The sequence below is a fragment of the Lathamus discolor genome, chromosome 1 (genome assembly GCF_037157495.1).
Source record: "Lathamus discolor isolate bLatDis1 chromosome 1, bLatDis1.hap1, whole genome shotgun sequence".
Taxonomy (NCBI): Eukaryota; Metazoa; Chordata; class Aves; order Psittaciformes; family Psittacidae; genus Lathamus; species Lathamus discolor.
The window spans coordinates 135,861,575-135,875,682 of record NC_088884.1 but is presented as its reverse complement, the minus strand read 5'-3'; the positions used below and the strand labels follow the sequence as shown (position 1 = coordinate 135,875,682).

At 44.7% G+C, this 14,108-nt stretch overlaps 1 protein-coding gene across 1 annotated transcript in view; it reads left to right on the top strand.

Moving 5' to 3' along the window:
* The window catches only part of PAICS (phosphoribosylaminoimidazole carboxylase and phosphoribosylaminoimidazolesuccinocarboxamide synthase), a 40,900-nt gene extending 27,716 nt beyond the window's left edge, over positions 1–13,184 (top strand). Inside the window, exons 12-21 of the mRNA XM_065664501.1 lie at positions 3,168–3,956; positions 4,068–4,116; positions 4,804–5,001; positions 7,247–7,425; positions 8,125–8,304; positions 8,395–8,508; positions 9,806–9,889; positions 9,993–10,173; positions 11,158–11,316; positions 12,010–13,184. Coding sequence (XP_065520573.1) covers positions 3,168–3,956; positions 4,068–4,116; positions 4,804–5,001; positions 7,247–7,425; positions 8,125–8,304; positions 8,395–8,508; positions 9,806–9,889; positions 9,993–10,173; positions 11,158–11,316; positions 12,010–12,176 — 2,100 coding nt within the window. The 3' untranslated portion in view covers positions 12,177–13,184. The remainder of the gene's footprint in view (positions 1–3,167; positions 3,957–4,067; positions 4,117–4,803; positions 5,002–7,246; positions 7,426–8,124; positions 8,305–8,394; positions 8,509–9,805; positions 9,890–9,992; positions 10,174–11,157; positions 11,317–12,009) is intronic.
* Positions 13,185–14,108: the final 924 nt, after the last annotated feature.

Genomic DNA, 14,108 nt, shown 5'->3' with positions numbered 1-14,108 from the left:
GAGTTGGGACAAGGAGTATTCCCTCACTTAACGGGACTTCCACCTGCACAGAAGAGAACTTATAAAGGCCTTTCCTAAGAACCAGTACAAAGCTGGATACACTCGGGTTTCAGTACATAGTCTTACTGCCAAACATTTTCAAGGGAATTTTGCAAAAAGTTAACAGAAATCACATTTGTTCCAAGATTACCTTTGCAAATTTGCCCTGGTCAAGGACTCAGATGACGTTTAATAGATTTGTAACTCAAAAGAACTCCTCCTCCTTCACCACCCCCAAGAAAGTTGTCTCCTTACCAATATCCTGACTTTATTTTGGCATGCTGTCAGTGGATTTACAGTGGCTTTCTTCCCTAGCTTACAAATTGTAAAGATGTTTTAGAACATCCGCTTTTAAGCCTTGTTAATGTTGACACCAGAGTAGCAGCATTAGCTTTAGCGCTAGCTATAGGTTTCAGTCGTAATAAGAATTCACTGCTAACATAGCTGTAAAACGTGTTAAAATCAGATGAGAATCACTCTGAAATGGTCTCAAGTTAAATCGGTACAGTGTTGTTAGTGTGTGGAAGGCCTTAATTAGCCTGTGAGTAGGAATATATTGGTTTTCATTTTAATCCATAGCTCACCATTATAGAATTAAAGCTAATGAAAAGCCACATTTTAACTTCTGCTACAAAGGAGTATGAATTTAAGCCTCAACAATCTAGCAGCTGCTTAAAAACCAATCAACCAACCAAAACTACACCCCTACACACATTTTAAAGTTGTTGTTTATGTCAGGATAGTGAAATTCCAAGTCCATCTCTTATTTTTCATGATGTACCTACTTGTGGCCCCACTCCAGAACCTTGCTTACAAATACACCCCGATTTTTCGTGCAGAATAGATTCGGTGAAACAATGAGCACCGCTCAAACACATGCCATTGAATATGCCTCTTCAGTAGTTTGGTGGCTTGACCCAGCATAGAGAGATTCAAGTTTTCAGTTAAAAGCATCCTCACTGGAGTACGTCTCTCCAGTGACATACTATCTTTTAAACATTGTAATACAAAGCATCAACTCATTTTAGGCCATTTATCAGAAACAGCAAAGTCCTTCACGCTGCTGCTACCAGCTATATCAGAACATAAAGCACAAAGAATTTATGCTGCATGTTTTTGTGGCATGTAACAAATACCCTGGATCTTTACTTATGCAGGCAAGATTTCAAAGATTAGAAACTATGACGTTCCCCACAGCTGCCTCTTTTTTGTAGACCAGTCATCTAAAAAATGCTGGTTGACACAATGCCATGCTTGAGCATCCTAATTTTTTAAGATGAATTAAGGGCCAAATTCTGTAAATCGATTTTATTGCACAGGACTAATTTACATATACAAGAACACGCTGTGAGTATCTAAGGCCAGTAATCATGACCTAAACATCCTCACTAATTTAAAAGTGAGGTCTGAGGACTGTGTTTGTCATGGCCAATCAAACTTCTGTTAGTCACTTCAGCGTGATTGGAACTGACCGTTATATTTACCATTCCTCTCTTACATATTTACTTATTTTTAAAAGAATAAGATTAAGAGACACTTCTTGGGGTTTAAGTTTAAAAAAAAATGGGTTTAATGCAATTTACAGGTACAGTTAATGCTAAAACCTATTACTGCCTGAGAGTAATGCCAACCCTTCTACACCTCACAGCAGGGAAAAAGCAAAAAGGTTAGAGATAAAACATCAAAGAACAAAATGGGTACATTAACATCTCAACTATTTAACAGAGTTCTATCAAGTGCTTGCAAAGGTATACCTAATTGAATAGACTGTGTCACTCCGCAGATGCAATCATGTTTATGCATCTAAGAAAGCAGCCCTTATAAGTTTTGTCAGTTACTGAGTTATAAGATCAGAATCAGAGGTAGCGTGTGCATGCTTTTAGGTATGCATCTTGCCATAGAACTGGTGAACTGCTTACAGTTTCAGTCACAACAGTAGCATTACTGCCTACAGTTGTGTCCTCCATAGGGGATATTTGGTATTAAACAGCTCCTGGAAATCAAATATACTTGTCAAGTGCCCATCAATAAAAATATGAAATAAGGTTGTAATGAAAAATGAGATAAGATGCACAGTAATGAAAATACATCAATCATTTTATCTTCTTGGCCTGCCAGTGTAACTGCGTAAGCACAAATGAGGTAAGATTTTTTTCCAGAAAAATGGTGCAACCTAAAATGAGACTTTTAATTAGTCTCATTAGGCTTTTTTCCTTGCATTCTCTCATTGCTCCATCTCTCCCAATAAAAACATTTTTGATGGACACTGGCAAATATATATTGTTTATGAATGATACACCTGCAACCCGAAGACAAGTCTTAGTATATGAGAGTCATGTAGGGATGCAGGATTTTACCAGTAAAAGTATATGAAAGTCGGTTGTAATAAACAGAAAATCCCAATGTAAACTATTTTCTGTTGTTGGTCCAAGGCCATTTCCAAGCATGCCTGTGATATCAGAAATACAAAAAACCTATAATTTTATCTATTCATTGCATGGGTACTCAGGAGAAGCTCACCTCCCCAGGCTGTCGGCAATGTGATTACAAGTGGGGAGTTAAGCACAGGGTATAGGTGTTTGCACTGCATGTTGTTCAGAGCTTGTGTGTGCGGGCTTGGCCGTGCATGTGTTCCCACAAGGCGCATAACCCCCTGCTGGCACCCCTGGGAAAACGATCGGCATGTGTCAGTGCATACCATTATTACTTTGAATACCGAAGGGAAGCAGAACCCAAACTTCTTTTGGCAGCTCTGCATTCCTATGGATCACAGCGACCCTAGTCTGTTTCACATCACCATAGACACGGCAGGCAGAAGAAAGTTCCGTTGTCTCATGGTGATGAAGATTCACGACTATGGCTAGTAGGAGCCTTAAGAAGCACTGCGCCAAGGCAGTCCCGACGTGTGTGAATTGCATTTCACACGAGCATCCCGAGTGACGCCAGGAATGACGGCCGGGCTTGCCGCGCCGCCGGCGGGGGTCAGCTCCTGCCTGTCACCGCCGCGGCTGGGCTGGGACGGGGTGATGGGCGCGTCCCCGCGCCACGCCGGGGGCTGTGCGTACGGGGGGTCCCGGGCAGCGGCAGGAACGGATGCCGCTTAAAGTGAGATGCAGCTGAGGTCCAAGGCACGTCCGAGAGCCGCTCCGTCGGCGGGGCCGGCCCGGGCCGCGGCGGGGCATGCCTTGCGCTCCGCCGAAGGGATGCTGCCGGGTCTCCCCGCCGGCGCGGAGCCGGAGGAAGGGACGGGACGCTCCGGAGCGGGCAGGCCCCCGGCCGCGCCGCTCGCCTCCCAGCCCGCCCCTACCGCCGCCGGTTGCACATGCCGGAGCGGAGCCCCGACCACCGCGGGGCAGCCGCCGCGGCCCGGACCGCTGCGGAGCCGCCGTTTTGGGACGGCGACCCCATCCCTCCCGGTCCCGACTCCCCAGCCCCCCCCCCCACTCTCTTACCTGTGCTGCAGCCCCACCAGCCCCAGCGTGATCACATGGGGCACGTCCAGCTCGGTGGGCCACACTCCGGAGGCGATGCAGCCGAACACGCCGCACTCCTCCCGGATGCCCAGCTCCTCCAGCTCCATGGCGCGGCCGGCACGTGGCGGCGCGGCCCCGCTCGACGGGCCCCGTCCCTCTCCCGCTGCGGCGGCTCCCGCGCGCTCCCGCCTGCGCTGCGCGCCGCTGCCAGTAGCCTGGCGGGGAGGGCTCCCTCGTTTACATACGGGGGGGCCTCCCCGCCCCTGGCCCCGCGCCCACCGCACGCCGGAAGGCGAGGGCTCGCCCTCGGGCGGGGGGCGCGGGCACGGCACGGGGCGGCATTGGCCGGGAAGCGGGGCCGGGGCCGTGTTTGCACGGGGAGGAGCGGGCCCGGCCGGAGCGCGCCCGCGGAGCTCGGCGGGGCGGAGAGGGGCGCGTTGGGCGGTGATTGGCGGTCGGCGCCGCTGCCCCTCCTGCCCGCCCCTTCCGCCGGCCCCTTCTTACCCCGGCGGCGGGGTCCGGCGGCGTGTGCTGAGCGTCTGTTCTGTGCCCTAGGTGTCTGCCGCCGCGCCCGCCGCCGCAGCCATGGCCCCCGCCGCATCAGGTAACTGCCTGCCCCCAGCGGGGCACGCCGCGAGCGCGGGCAGCCGGTAGCGGTCCGGGGGCGGGTGCCCGCTCAGCCGAGCTCCTTGGGAGCGAGCTTTGTTCCTGCGCTTCGGGTTGTTGTCCTCTCGTCGGTGAGCGCCCCCCGGCCCGCGGGAGGAGCGGGCGAGCGCTTCGGGACGAACGCTTCGAGCCGCGGGCGGAGGGTGCTTCGTGCCGCTGCCGGTCGGCTTCCCGAGCCGCGTGCTTGTCCGAAAGCCAAGCCACATCAAAATACCGGGTAGAACCGGCGCGGCTTTCCCCGGCACCGCCGCACCCCAGACGGCACCTCCCGACCGCCGGCGGCGGGTGAAAACCGGTGCCAGCGTGGAGGAGAGCGCGGCCGGAGGAGGAGAGCTCGCTGCTCCAAGTGGGGAGCTGCCCCGACGTTCCCTGCGCATCCCTCGTAGCGCCGGAGTCCTGCGGGCAGAAGTGTTGGGCGGCTGTTTCGCCCTTGCCGCCCTGGGGCGGGGGGGGGGGAGCCTCATCACATTGCCAGCAGATGCGGGCTTGGCGGTGGCTCGCGGAGTCCTGCTGGGTTTCGCTTTGCAAAGTATAAAGCATGAGAACTTGGTGGGCTTGCTCGCAGAAGTGAAGCGTTTATTTCAATGCAAAACTTTGTTCATTCATCCATTACTTACTTCTGTAGACCTGAAACTTGGTAAAAAGGTTAATGAAGGTAAAACAAAAGAAGTATTCGAGCTGCCCGATATGCCGGGATGTGTTCTCATGCAGTCAAAAGACCAAATAACAGCGGGAAATGCGGCCAGGAAGGACCGAATGGAAGGGAAGGCTGCCATTTCCAATACGACAACTAGCTGTGTGTTTCAGTTGCTCCAAGAATCTGGTAAGTATTTCAAAGGTAGAATGTATGCCTGTGTATTACAGATGTTGTTAGAAAGCGGTGTTGTTTCTGTGTATCCTGCCCTGGAACTCTGATTTTGGCGGGGGGGGAGGGAGTTACTGTCTATTCTATTTCTTTTTTAGTTACACTTTTCCTTCTGACTGCGGACTGGATGGGTGACTTGCTCATTTGTAACATGAGAGTATCCATCCGAAGTCATCTTCCAGTAACAGATAACACTGCAACAGCTTCTGCTTGTTTGGACACACCCCTCATACTCCCCTCTACTTGTGTCAGTTATTCCCTCCCCTCGTGTTCCCTTGTCTGGATTCATCTGGCCTTTCTTACCTACATCTGCCTGCAAGTCACTGCTAGCTAGTGGCACCAGCAGACTATGTATTAAGCTGTGTGAAACTTGTGTATGAATGTTAAAACTAGAGTATCTTTGTATAGCTTTTTTCTTCCCACTCTCAGTTGTTTATGCTGCATCAACATAAAGGTTCTGCACACTTTGTACTTAGACACTTGTGTATTTGCAGTGTGGCCCGCATTTATTGGTCTGTATTGAATGTTAGGGAGAACATAATGTTTCCGTTTAGAGACTCAAAATGTTTCTGGTGCTAGAAGTGAGCTTTCGTGCAGTATGCAACTAACTTGAGTCACTCAAGTTTTGCACCACACTTCCAAAAAACGGAGCCAGTGTCTTTGCTTTGAGAAAGCATCTTGAAGTGCCGTTGACTGAGAAGTTTGCAAGCTGCAAAGAGGAATTTGCACTACCTTGAGCTGCAAACAGTACTGTAATACAGGAACCAGTAAACTGCGTTAAGATGCTTGTAGCTGCGTGCTCAGTGCACTCTAAAGCATTTGCACAAACATTGTTTAAGTACCACATGAGTTACTTTAAAACTTGTATTATCTGTTGTAAGGTGTAGTAATGGTTCTCAGATAAACAAACAGTAAAGTCCTAGCATGTGTAATATGTGTCAAAGAGAGATGATTTTTTTGTATCTACCTATATTTCTGTGCAATTAGTTCTTAAAATATGGGCCGAGACAAAGATGCATCAAGTCGTTCAGTATAATCCTCAGTCACTGGCTTTCTTGGGAAGCCTGTTGTGCATACAGCATAGAGAAGCCTCCAAGGTATTTCTGATTATATTTGCAGTTGACTAAAACTACCAGTTTTCATTTCGGAACAGTTAATGAGATGTTTTGCCTAAGTATTATAGAGCAATAGATAAGGTAACAATTCAAAATAGCTAATATGCTACAGCCAGGAATTTCAATGTCTAGAAGCCATACTTGCAGACCTCTCAAAGATCTTTAAATGGCTTCTGCTCGGTGATTTCATGTGCTGTGGAAAAACATGCAGAGTAAACAACAGCTGCATTTTGAGGCAACAAAAGAACTTTCTGGGTGGTTCTCCAGTTTGCTTATTTGACAAGCATAAAAGGCAGGTAATGTGAATGCCTTATCATGGAAGTAGTTTGTTTGCTTTGCGCAACTCTTCTTAACCTACTCTTTCAAAGATGATGATTTACAAAGTTCTGTTAAAGTTTCTCTCCCTTTATAATAATGTCAGGCCTTCAAAAGCAGGCATTTGCACTGATGAAAAATGTAGTATTAAACCATGCAGGGGTCTTAATGCCTGGATTTACCAGTGTCTTAATGTGCAACTGATAATTTAAATCCTTCTGCAGTGCAACAAAATCTGAGGAGTCAATGGTAATACTGTATTTTAAGACTTTCAATTCTTCTTTCATGGCTCTGAAAGTGGTGTGGAATAGAGCTTCTTGGTTTGATGGGATGCAGCTCCTTTGTCTTCTGTTTCTGGCAGATGCCAAGTAGGCTTAGCAGTCATCTTGCCATGGCTGGGTACTTGGTTGCTGCTAACTTTAAGGAAACCATTGTGAGGAATAGGTGTGTTTTGTTTTGGTGTTTATTTTCTTAAGCTCTGGGATCGAAATTATTTGCAAGAATAGGATTTCTGACCAGAGCACAAGGTTCTGAGCTACAAGCAAGCATTGTAGGATTAAACTGGCAAAACTAATGACTTGCAGAAGGTAATTGCATTGATTTCTTTTTGCAAGGCCAGAGTGGGTTTAAAACACCCTGAAGAGATACAGTATGTCCTTAAAGTCCAGAGATGAACAAGATCGAGTGGTACTTAGAATAAAGATGTTTGTGACTCTTGTTTCAACTGTGGGCTGTGTGTAGTAATGGAACTAAACCGGCATCTCTCTATTTAGGAATCAAAACGGCTTTTGTCAGGAAACAGAGTGACACAGCATTTATAGCAGCTCACTGTGAAATGATCCCAATTGAATGGGTGTGCAGAAGAATTGCTACTGGCTCCTTCCTCAAACGAAACCCTGGTGTTAAAGAAGGGTATAAGTTCTACCCACCCAAAATTGAGATGTTTTACAAGGTATGTTTCCTTTACTGTGATGTTGATGAAACTTAAACAGACCTAGAACTCTGCATTATCTCCTTTCAAATGCAAACAAATAAAGCAAGCAGTGCTAGTGGCTCACCAGTCCTCTTAGTATTGGTGATTTTTGCCATGCTAATGTTTTCTTGAGTCCTTATCCAACAGCTGTTTTGTCTCAAGTGTGCATAATATAATACTGGCTTACAGACCTATCAAAGAGTAACAAACCAAGCTACATAAAATAGAAAAATGCCTTATTTATAAGGTATAGGGGCTTTTGGGGCATAAGCTTAACACATCAGTTGTAACAGATGTGTTAATATGTTTGAAGAAATTAAAACAAATGGTACTTGTATGGTGAGGGTCAGTAGCTAGCTGCTCATGTAGGATGCTGAACTACTTTGGAAGTATGTGCTGAAGGAAGTGTCTTGTGAACTATGACTTGAAGTGTTACTTGTAGTGTCAGTTATTTGGCTCTGCCCAAACTCAAAGAGCTTTTAAAGATGTTCAGGTGTTACAGCAAAGTGTCTTCAATGTTGCTGTCCCTTTTTTTTTAGTGCTAATCATAAAAAAGACTAGTTTGAAGTCTGTATTTTTTTGTTGTTGAAAAACAAACATAGCATTGTCTTCTCATAGTAATTTTCCTACTTATTGCAAGCTTAAATTACCTGATGTATACGTTTGCTTTCTTAACAGGACGATGCTGCTAATGACCCACAGTGGTCTGAGGAGCAGATAATTGAAGCAAAATTCTGTTTTGCTGGACTTACTATTGGCCAGACTGAAGTGGATATCATGGCTCGTTCTACTCAAGCTATTTTTGAGATCCTGGAAAAATCGTGGCAGCCTCAAAACTGCACTCTTGTAGACCTGAAGGTACAAGAATCTGATTTCTCACAGTCCTGGTTCTGACAGGAAATATATCACTGTGTGTTTCCTAAAGTAGGATTCTTCCTGTCTTTTTAGATTGAATTTGGTGTTAATGTTCTGACAAAAGAAATCGTTCTTGCTGATGTTATTGATAATGATTCATGGAGGCTGTGGCCATCAGGAGACAGAAGCCAGCAGAAGGACAAACAGGTAGTGTGTTTATCTTCTAAGTGGGTTGGGAAGGAGAATGAAACAAGTAAATCTTACAGTTGAACACTTGCTTTCAGAGTGGCTTTTTCTAGATAAGATTATCTTGTTTCAGAGTAGCTCGTAGGGTACCTCCTGCCAATCCTGTTTTTATTAAATAGTTTATTACATGGCTTGTGGTAGGAAAAAATCCTCTGCCTAGATATCTTTGGTAGGAATGCTCAACAGCAGTAGTGATTGGAGCTATTGTAATGAAGCCTGGAGCTTCCAGGAGTAATAAGAATTTCTGACCTGTTTTGCAGATAATAAAATAGTTGGACAACAGATTGGTAAAAGGAATAGAAGCTTTGGTTCCCAGCTCTGCCTCCAACTTTGTTTATCCAGAGCGGTATCCTCTACTAGTAGAGATCTGGAGATACATAAGAGGGATCTGCAGGAGAGTTTTTCTTGATGATTTATTTTGGTTAAGCTTGAATTCAATATTCAGTATCTCCAAGTGTTACTAACAGATTGTGTCCACATAAGAAGGCTGCAAACATAAGTTTGAAATAAAGCTTGCCCTGTATTTAGACTTGTTGCCATTACACTTGTCAACTATCTCTGAATTACCAGATAAGTTGTTGTGAAAGAACTAGTTTGTGAATGCTGCTGCTTCTGCAGCAATTGTTGAGATTGGTAATGGAGACCCTGTAGAGAAAGTGTCTATCTGTAAGCCACCAGGGAAGACTTCAAATGATGTGTTATATGGGAGGAGGGGTAATACTTTTAAATTAGGAAGCAGAACTGCTCTATTGTTTACTTTACCTGAATTATGTAGTAGCATGCTTGAGTGAATTGCTCTGACAATACCTTCGCTCCTCCCTAAAGCAAGGTACGTGATAACATTGTGCAGAACCTGGGCTGGCTAATGCAGTGCTACTGCAGGAAAGCATGTCAGTACATATCTAGCTTTAAAAGGGCTATATGCCTCCTTAAACTTACCCTTCAGGACACTTCCAAAACCTTGATACCCTTGTGGCTAAAAACCTTTCAGGTTTCAAATGGCCATGGATTGTTGTGTAGAAGGCAGTTTACACCTACTGAAATGGTTCTTCATTAAAGAGCTGTTCCTTGCTTCCGTATCTGTTTTTTCCTATATCTGTACTGCTCTCTGTTCTCATTCCTGTGGAACTGCTAGGCATTACAATAAATACTTCAGTTGGGGTATTCTTATCAACTCTGGTAGTAAAATGAGTGCTTTGTGTACCAAAAACACATTAACTTGAAGGTTTTGGGTTGGCTTTCTTTTTTCTCTTTTCAGTCCTACCGTGACCTGAAAGAAGTGACTCCTGAAGCACTGCAAATGGTTAAGAGAAACTTTGAATGGGTTGCAGAAAGAGTGGAGGTACCCATTTTTATGAACAATATATCTAGACTTTGATAACTTCACCTCTTCAATCCTGTTGACTGCTTTTCTTTCTCTTGTCCTGCTTCACTCTCTTCCCCAGTTGCTTCTGAAAACAAAGAGCCAAGGTAGAGTTGTGGTGCTGATGGGATCTCCCTCTGACCTCAGTCACTGTGAAAAGATAAAAAAGGCATGTGCAACCTTTGGAATTCCTTGTGAGTTAAGAGTGACCTCTGCTCACAAAGGGCCAGATGAAACCTTGAGGATCAAAGCAGAATATGAAGGTAAATGCCAGAACTACTGATTCTGGGGCGAAACAGTGTTACGTTCAAGAACAACTTGGCAACTTGAGCATTTGTGTGGGATTTTCCCATGTTTTTGTTACACACTATACCAAGCTGTTCCAATGCTGCTCTACACTTGCTAATTACATAATGACAGGTTATAGACCACGCTAAGCTACTATGGAGCAACGTACCGTCCTGCTGCCCAACCACAACTTCCATTACTCAAAGTCTTAACATCTGCTTTTATCCCAGTACCAGAACTACTTTGCCCAATACTTGATCATGTTATCGCAATTATTGTGGCATCTTGCTGGTGATGCCAGTCCTTCTGAAACAGTGAGGAGCGAGAATTCTCCAGCTGACTCTGAATACTCTTATGTGTAATTTGCAAGGCAGCTGTTGCTCCCCTCATACTCTCCTGTTTCATGAAAATGCTCCTGCTTGTTATTTTGGATGCCATGAGAAACATACTTGATTTAAATTCTTGTCTTTACCATGAAAGCCTGGTATCTCTTCAGGAGTGTTTATAGCCTAGCAGAGAGGAGAAAGAACTCTTCATTTCTGTGCGAGTATACTTTCTACTCAGTGAAGCTACAGATGCTGTAACCATAGTGGAGAAGCACTTACTTTGAGATGAAGCGGGTAAGATTTAAGGAGAACACTTATCAGTGCCAGAGGTTTAACGGCTATATTCTCTACAAAGCTAAGCAGCACCTGTTCCTCTGATATTGAGACTTTCCCTCAGAGGCAGAATAAGACATGCTAACTCCAGTTGTGGTAGGCAGTAGCTTGGATTTCGGGCTGCAAGATTTAGATGATGTTTCTGTGAAGGGGAAAGTCGGACACAAAATTCTCATGCTGTGTAATGGAATTGACAGAATAACTGCAAACAGAATTGTGGACTTGGATAAAGTTTCCACAAAAGCAAGTGGCAGAGAACAAGGTGCATTTGCTTATGTCTGAATGTCTTCCTGCCCCCAGGAGATGGAATCCCCACAGTGTTTGTTGCAGTAGCTGGCAGAAGCAACGGTTTGGGGCCAGTAATGTCTGGTAACACCGCTTACCCTGTTGTCAACTGTCCTCCGCTCTCAGCTGACTGGGGTACTCAGGATGTGTGGTCGTCTCTCAGACTACCCAGTGGTAAGATGGTCTTCAGCTTACGCTCTTGTTCTGGCCTAGCTCTTTCTGTGCTGTTGTTCTAGTGTACCTACACATACAAACACACGCAGCAAAGCACTGGAAAAGTAGCTGAATCTGTACTGAATGAACAAAGTCTGTAGAAATACCTTGTGTGCAGCCTTTGAATTTTTGATGGCAAAAAGCGCAATAGGCAGTACAAAGATGATATAGAGATAATCATGAGAAAAGTATAAACCTTGCTACACATTCCAGTCTGAAATTGGAATTAGTATTAATGGGTATTTGAAAACCTGAATTTTGTTCAGTTATAGGGCTGCATTTTCCTTATGATCAAAGACCAAAAATACCTTTCTTCACAATCCTTATAGGTAAGAGCTTAACTTTGTCAGTGCATTGCTACCTATATGATTTTTAACTTTGCTACTGACTTGAATGGATTCTTGGCAACTAGGGAGCCCAGAAGTTTGTCTCCTGTGTATAAGGAGAGTAATTTGGTGTGCTGGCTTTTGGTTTAAAATGCCATGAAACAGTCGTGTTAGTAGTAGTAGTGGAATGCGTGACACTTGACTAGCTTTAGACTAGATCATGCAGTTCCTGGAGGCTGAACCAAACACTGCCTTAAATTGTGCTTCAGAGGTGGTTTTTGTTTGACTATAGGATATGTTCAGGTAAGCATCGCTTTCTTCTCTGCAGGCCTTGGCTGTCCTACTATTCTGTCACCTGAAGGAGCTGCCCAGTTCGCTGCCCAGATATTTGGCTTAAACAACCATTTGGTGTGGGCCAAACTGCGATCCAACATGTTAAACACCTGGATTTCCTTGAAGCAGGCTGACAAAAAACTTCGAGAGTGCACCTTGTAAGTCATCCCAACAAGTAACTTCCATCAGTTATGCAAAGAGAATGGCGTGCGTATTCGTTTGTGTTAGGATTTACACTTGGGTGAGCATGGAAGTTCTGCATCCTTTCTTACAGAGAAAGCATTGATAGAGCAGCAGATGAAGTCTGTTGTGTCCTCATCCTTCCCATGTGTATTATTTTTTATATATAACACCTTAGTCAAAGATGGGGAAGTAGTATTTTAGGTATCCCTTTCTGTTGCTCCAAAAATGGTGCTGTTTGGCTTTTTAGTGTATACTGTTGACTACAGACCATTTCAAGAGAATGACTTGGTACAATCTAAGTAGAATTCAACTAGTACTTTGTATTTCTGTGACAGTAATATTCTTCCATAATAATAATGTATGTCTTGAACCTTATTAACTCGACTGGGCTGCTAACCGAAGCCAGTGCTGATGCTGTTCTGCTTGCAATGATGGTATGCTCTCCTTAGCAATAAAATGGCAACATATGCTATATTAATAGGAAAAGGGGCTGGAAAAGTGGTTTAAGAGCCTGAAATAAATACCTGCCTTATTTAAAAAATGTATATACATACATGTCTGTGTTGGTTCTTTAAAATGTGTGTATATGTACCCTACTGCTACCCTCTGGAATGATGTGATGAAGTTGACACCAGTTCTCTTGTTTGTAACAAGCTATAAGTACAAATGAACAAACAGGCTTGTTGTGGTTGCCTGCTATAACTCTTGCCTAGTCCAGGCTTTGCCCTTTTAAATACCAAGCAGATATCTACCTTCAGTAGTGTCTGATCTTGTCAAACTGTCTTCATACACTTCAGTAACTCTAGCTATAACATCTTTATTTCCTCACACTGTTTCTATAGAAAACTTACTGAACTGGGGAATCTAAGCATGACTGTCTCTGCACTCACTGATCTTCCGAGTACGATTCTAACAAATATGCAATTACTTGATGTATGTAACATCTATGCTTTTACAATTATAAATAAACTATGGAATTCAAAGCTGCTTCATGGACTAAGTACATTCAAAAACTAGTGATCCACTGTGGTACATAACTTGGGGACCATAAGTGAGGTAATAATCCTGTAAAGGGTTTATGCACTAAACCTGCATAGCAGTCGTATTTGGTGACGGTCTTCTGGAAGATGCTCTATTACTTGATAAAGTGTCTGGCTGTTCAGGGAAGCTTTGTTGCTTTGTTCCTAGTGTACTGCTTCGATTGTGTGGGAGCTCAGGCTTACCCCTTGGTGTGAGTAACCGTATTAAATGCTGCTGGCTGCCTTTGCAGGAAGGGACCACATCTTGCACGTAGTTGTATAGAAGTGCTCCTGGCAGTGCTCTCTTCTGGAGTTGAATAAAGAGGGGTTTAAGTCAGTCAGAATGTACACTACAGCAAAATAAGTAGAACTCTTCTGAGTGTTGACCAGGGTTGATTTTCCTGTACTGGGACAAGAACCAGAGCCAGCTACTGTGAGGGACAGTGCAGCACACCTTTCTTCCTTGTGGCAGCAGTCAGCTAGCTCCGCTGTACGTAACCATATAACATGGGTGTGAAGTCACACGAGATGATTGTGTACCTAACGCTACACTTAGTGTTAGCTTTGATGGGTGACAGACCCAACAACTTTAGCACCACAGTGTGACACAACTGCAGCCAGCCATTTGTGTTGCTTTTCCCACCCACATCACTGCGACGCATTGCTGTGTCTGCACTGTCTTTCTCTGTGCAATGAAGATTAGTAACAGACACGAGTTTGAGTATTACATCTGTAATACTCTACGTGGTTTCCAGTTACTTTTCTCAACTTACTTGCCCTGATTCATTTGTAAAACGCTGCCAATTTATGTTGGGCACAAGCATGCAGAGTGCTCTAGTTGCCATAGAGACGGTCATTCTTCAGCTTTTGGATGGGGAGTGTTGCTTGGGGT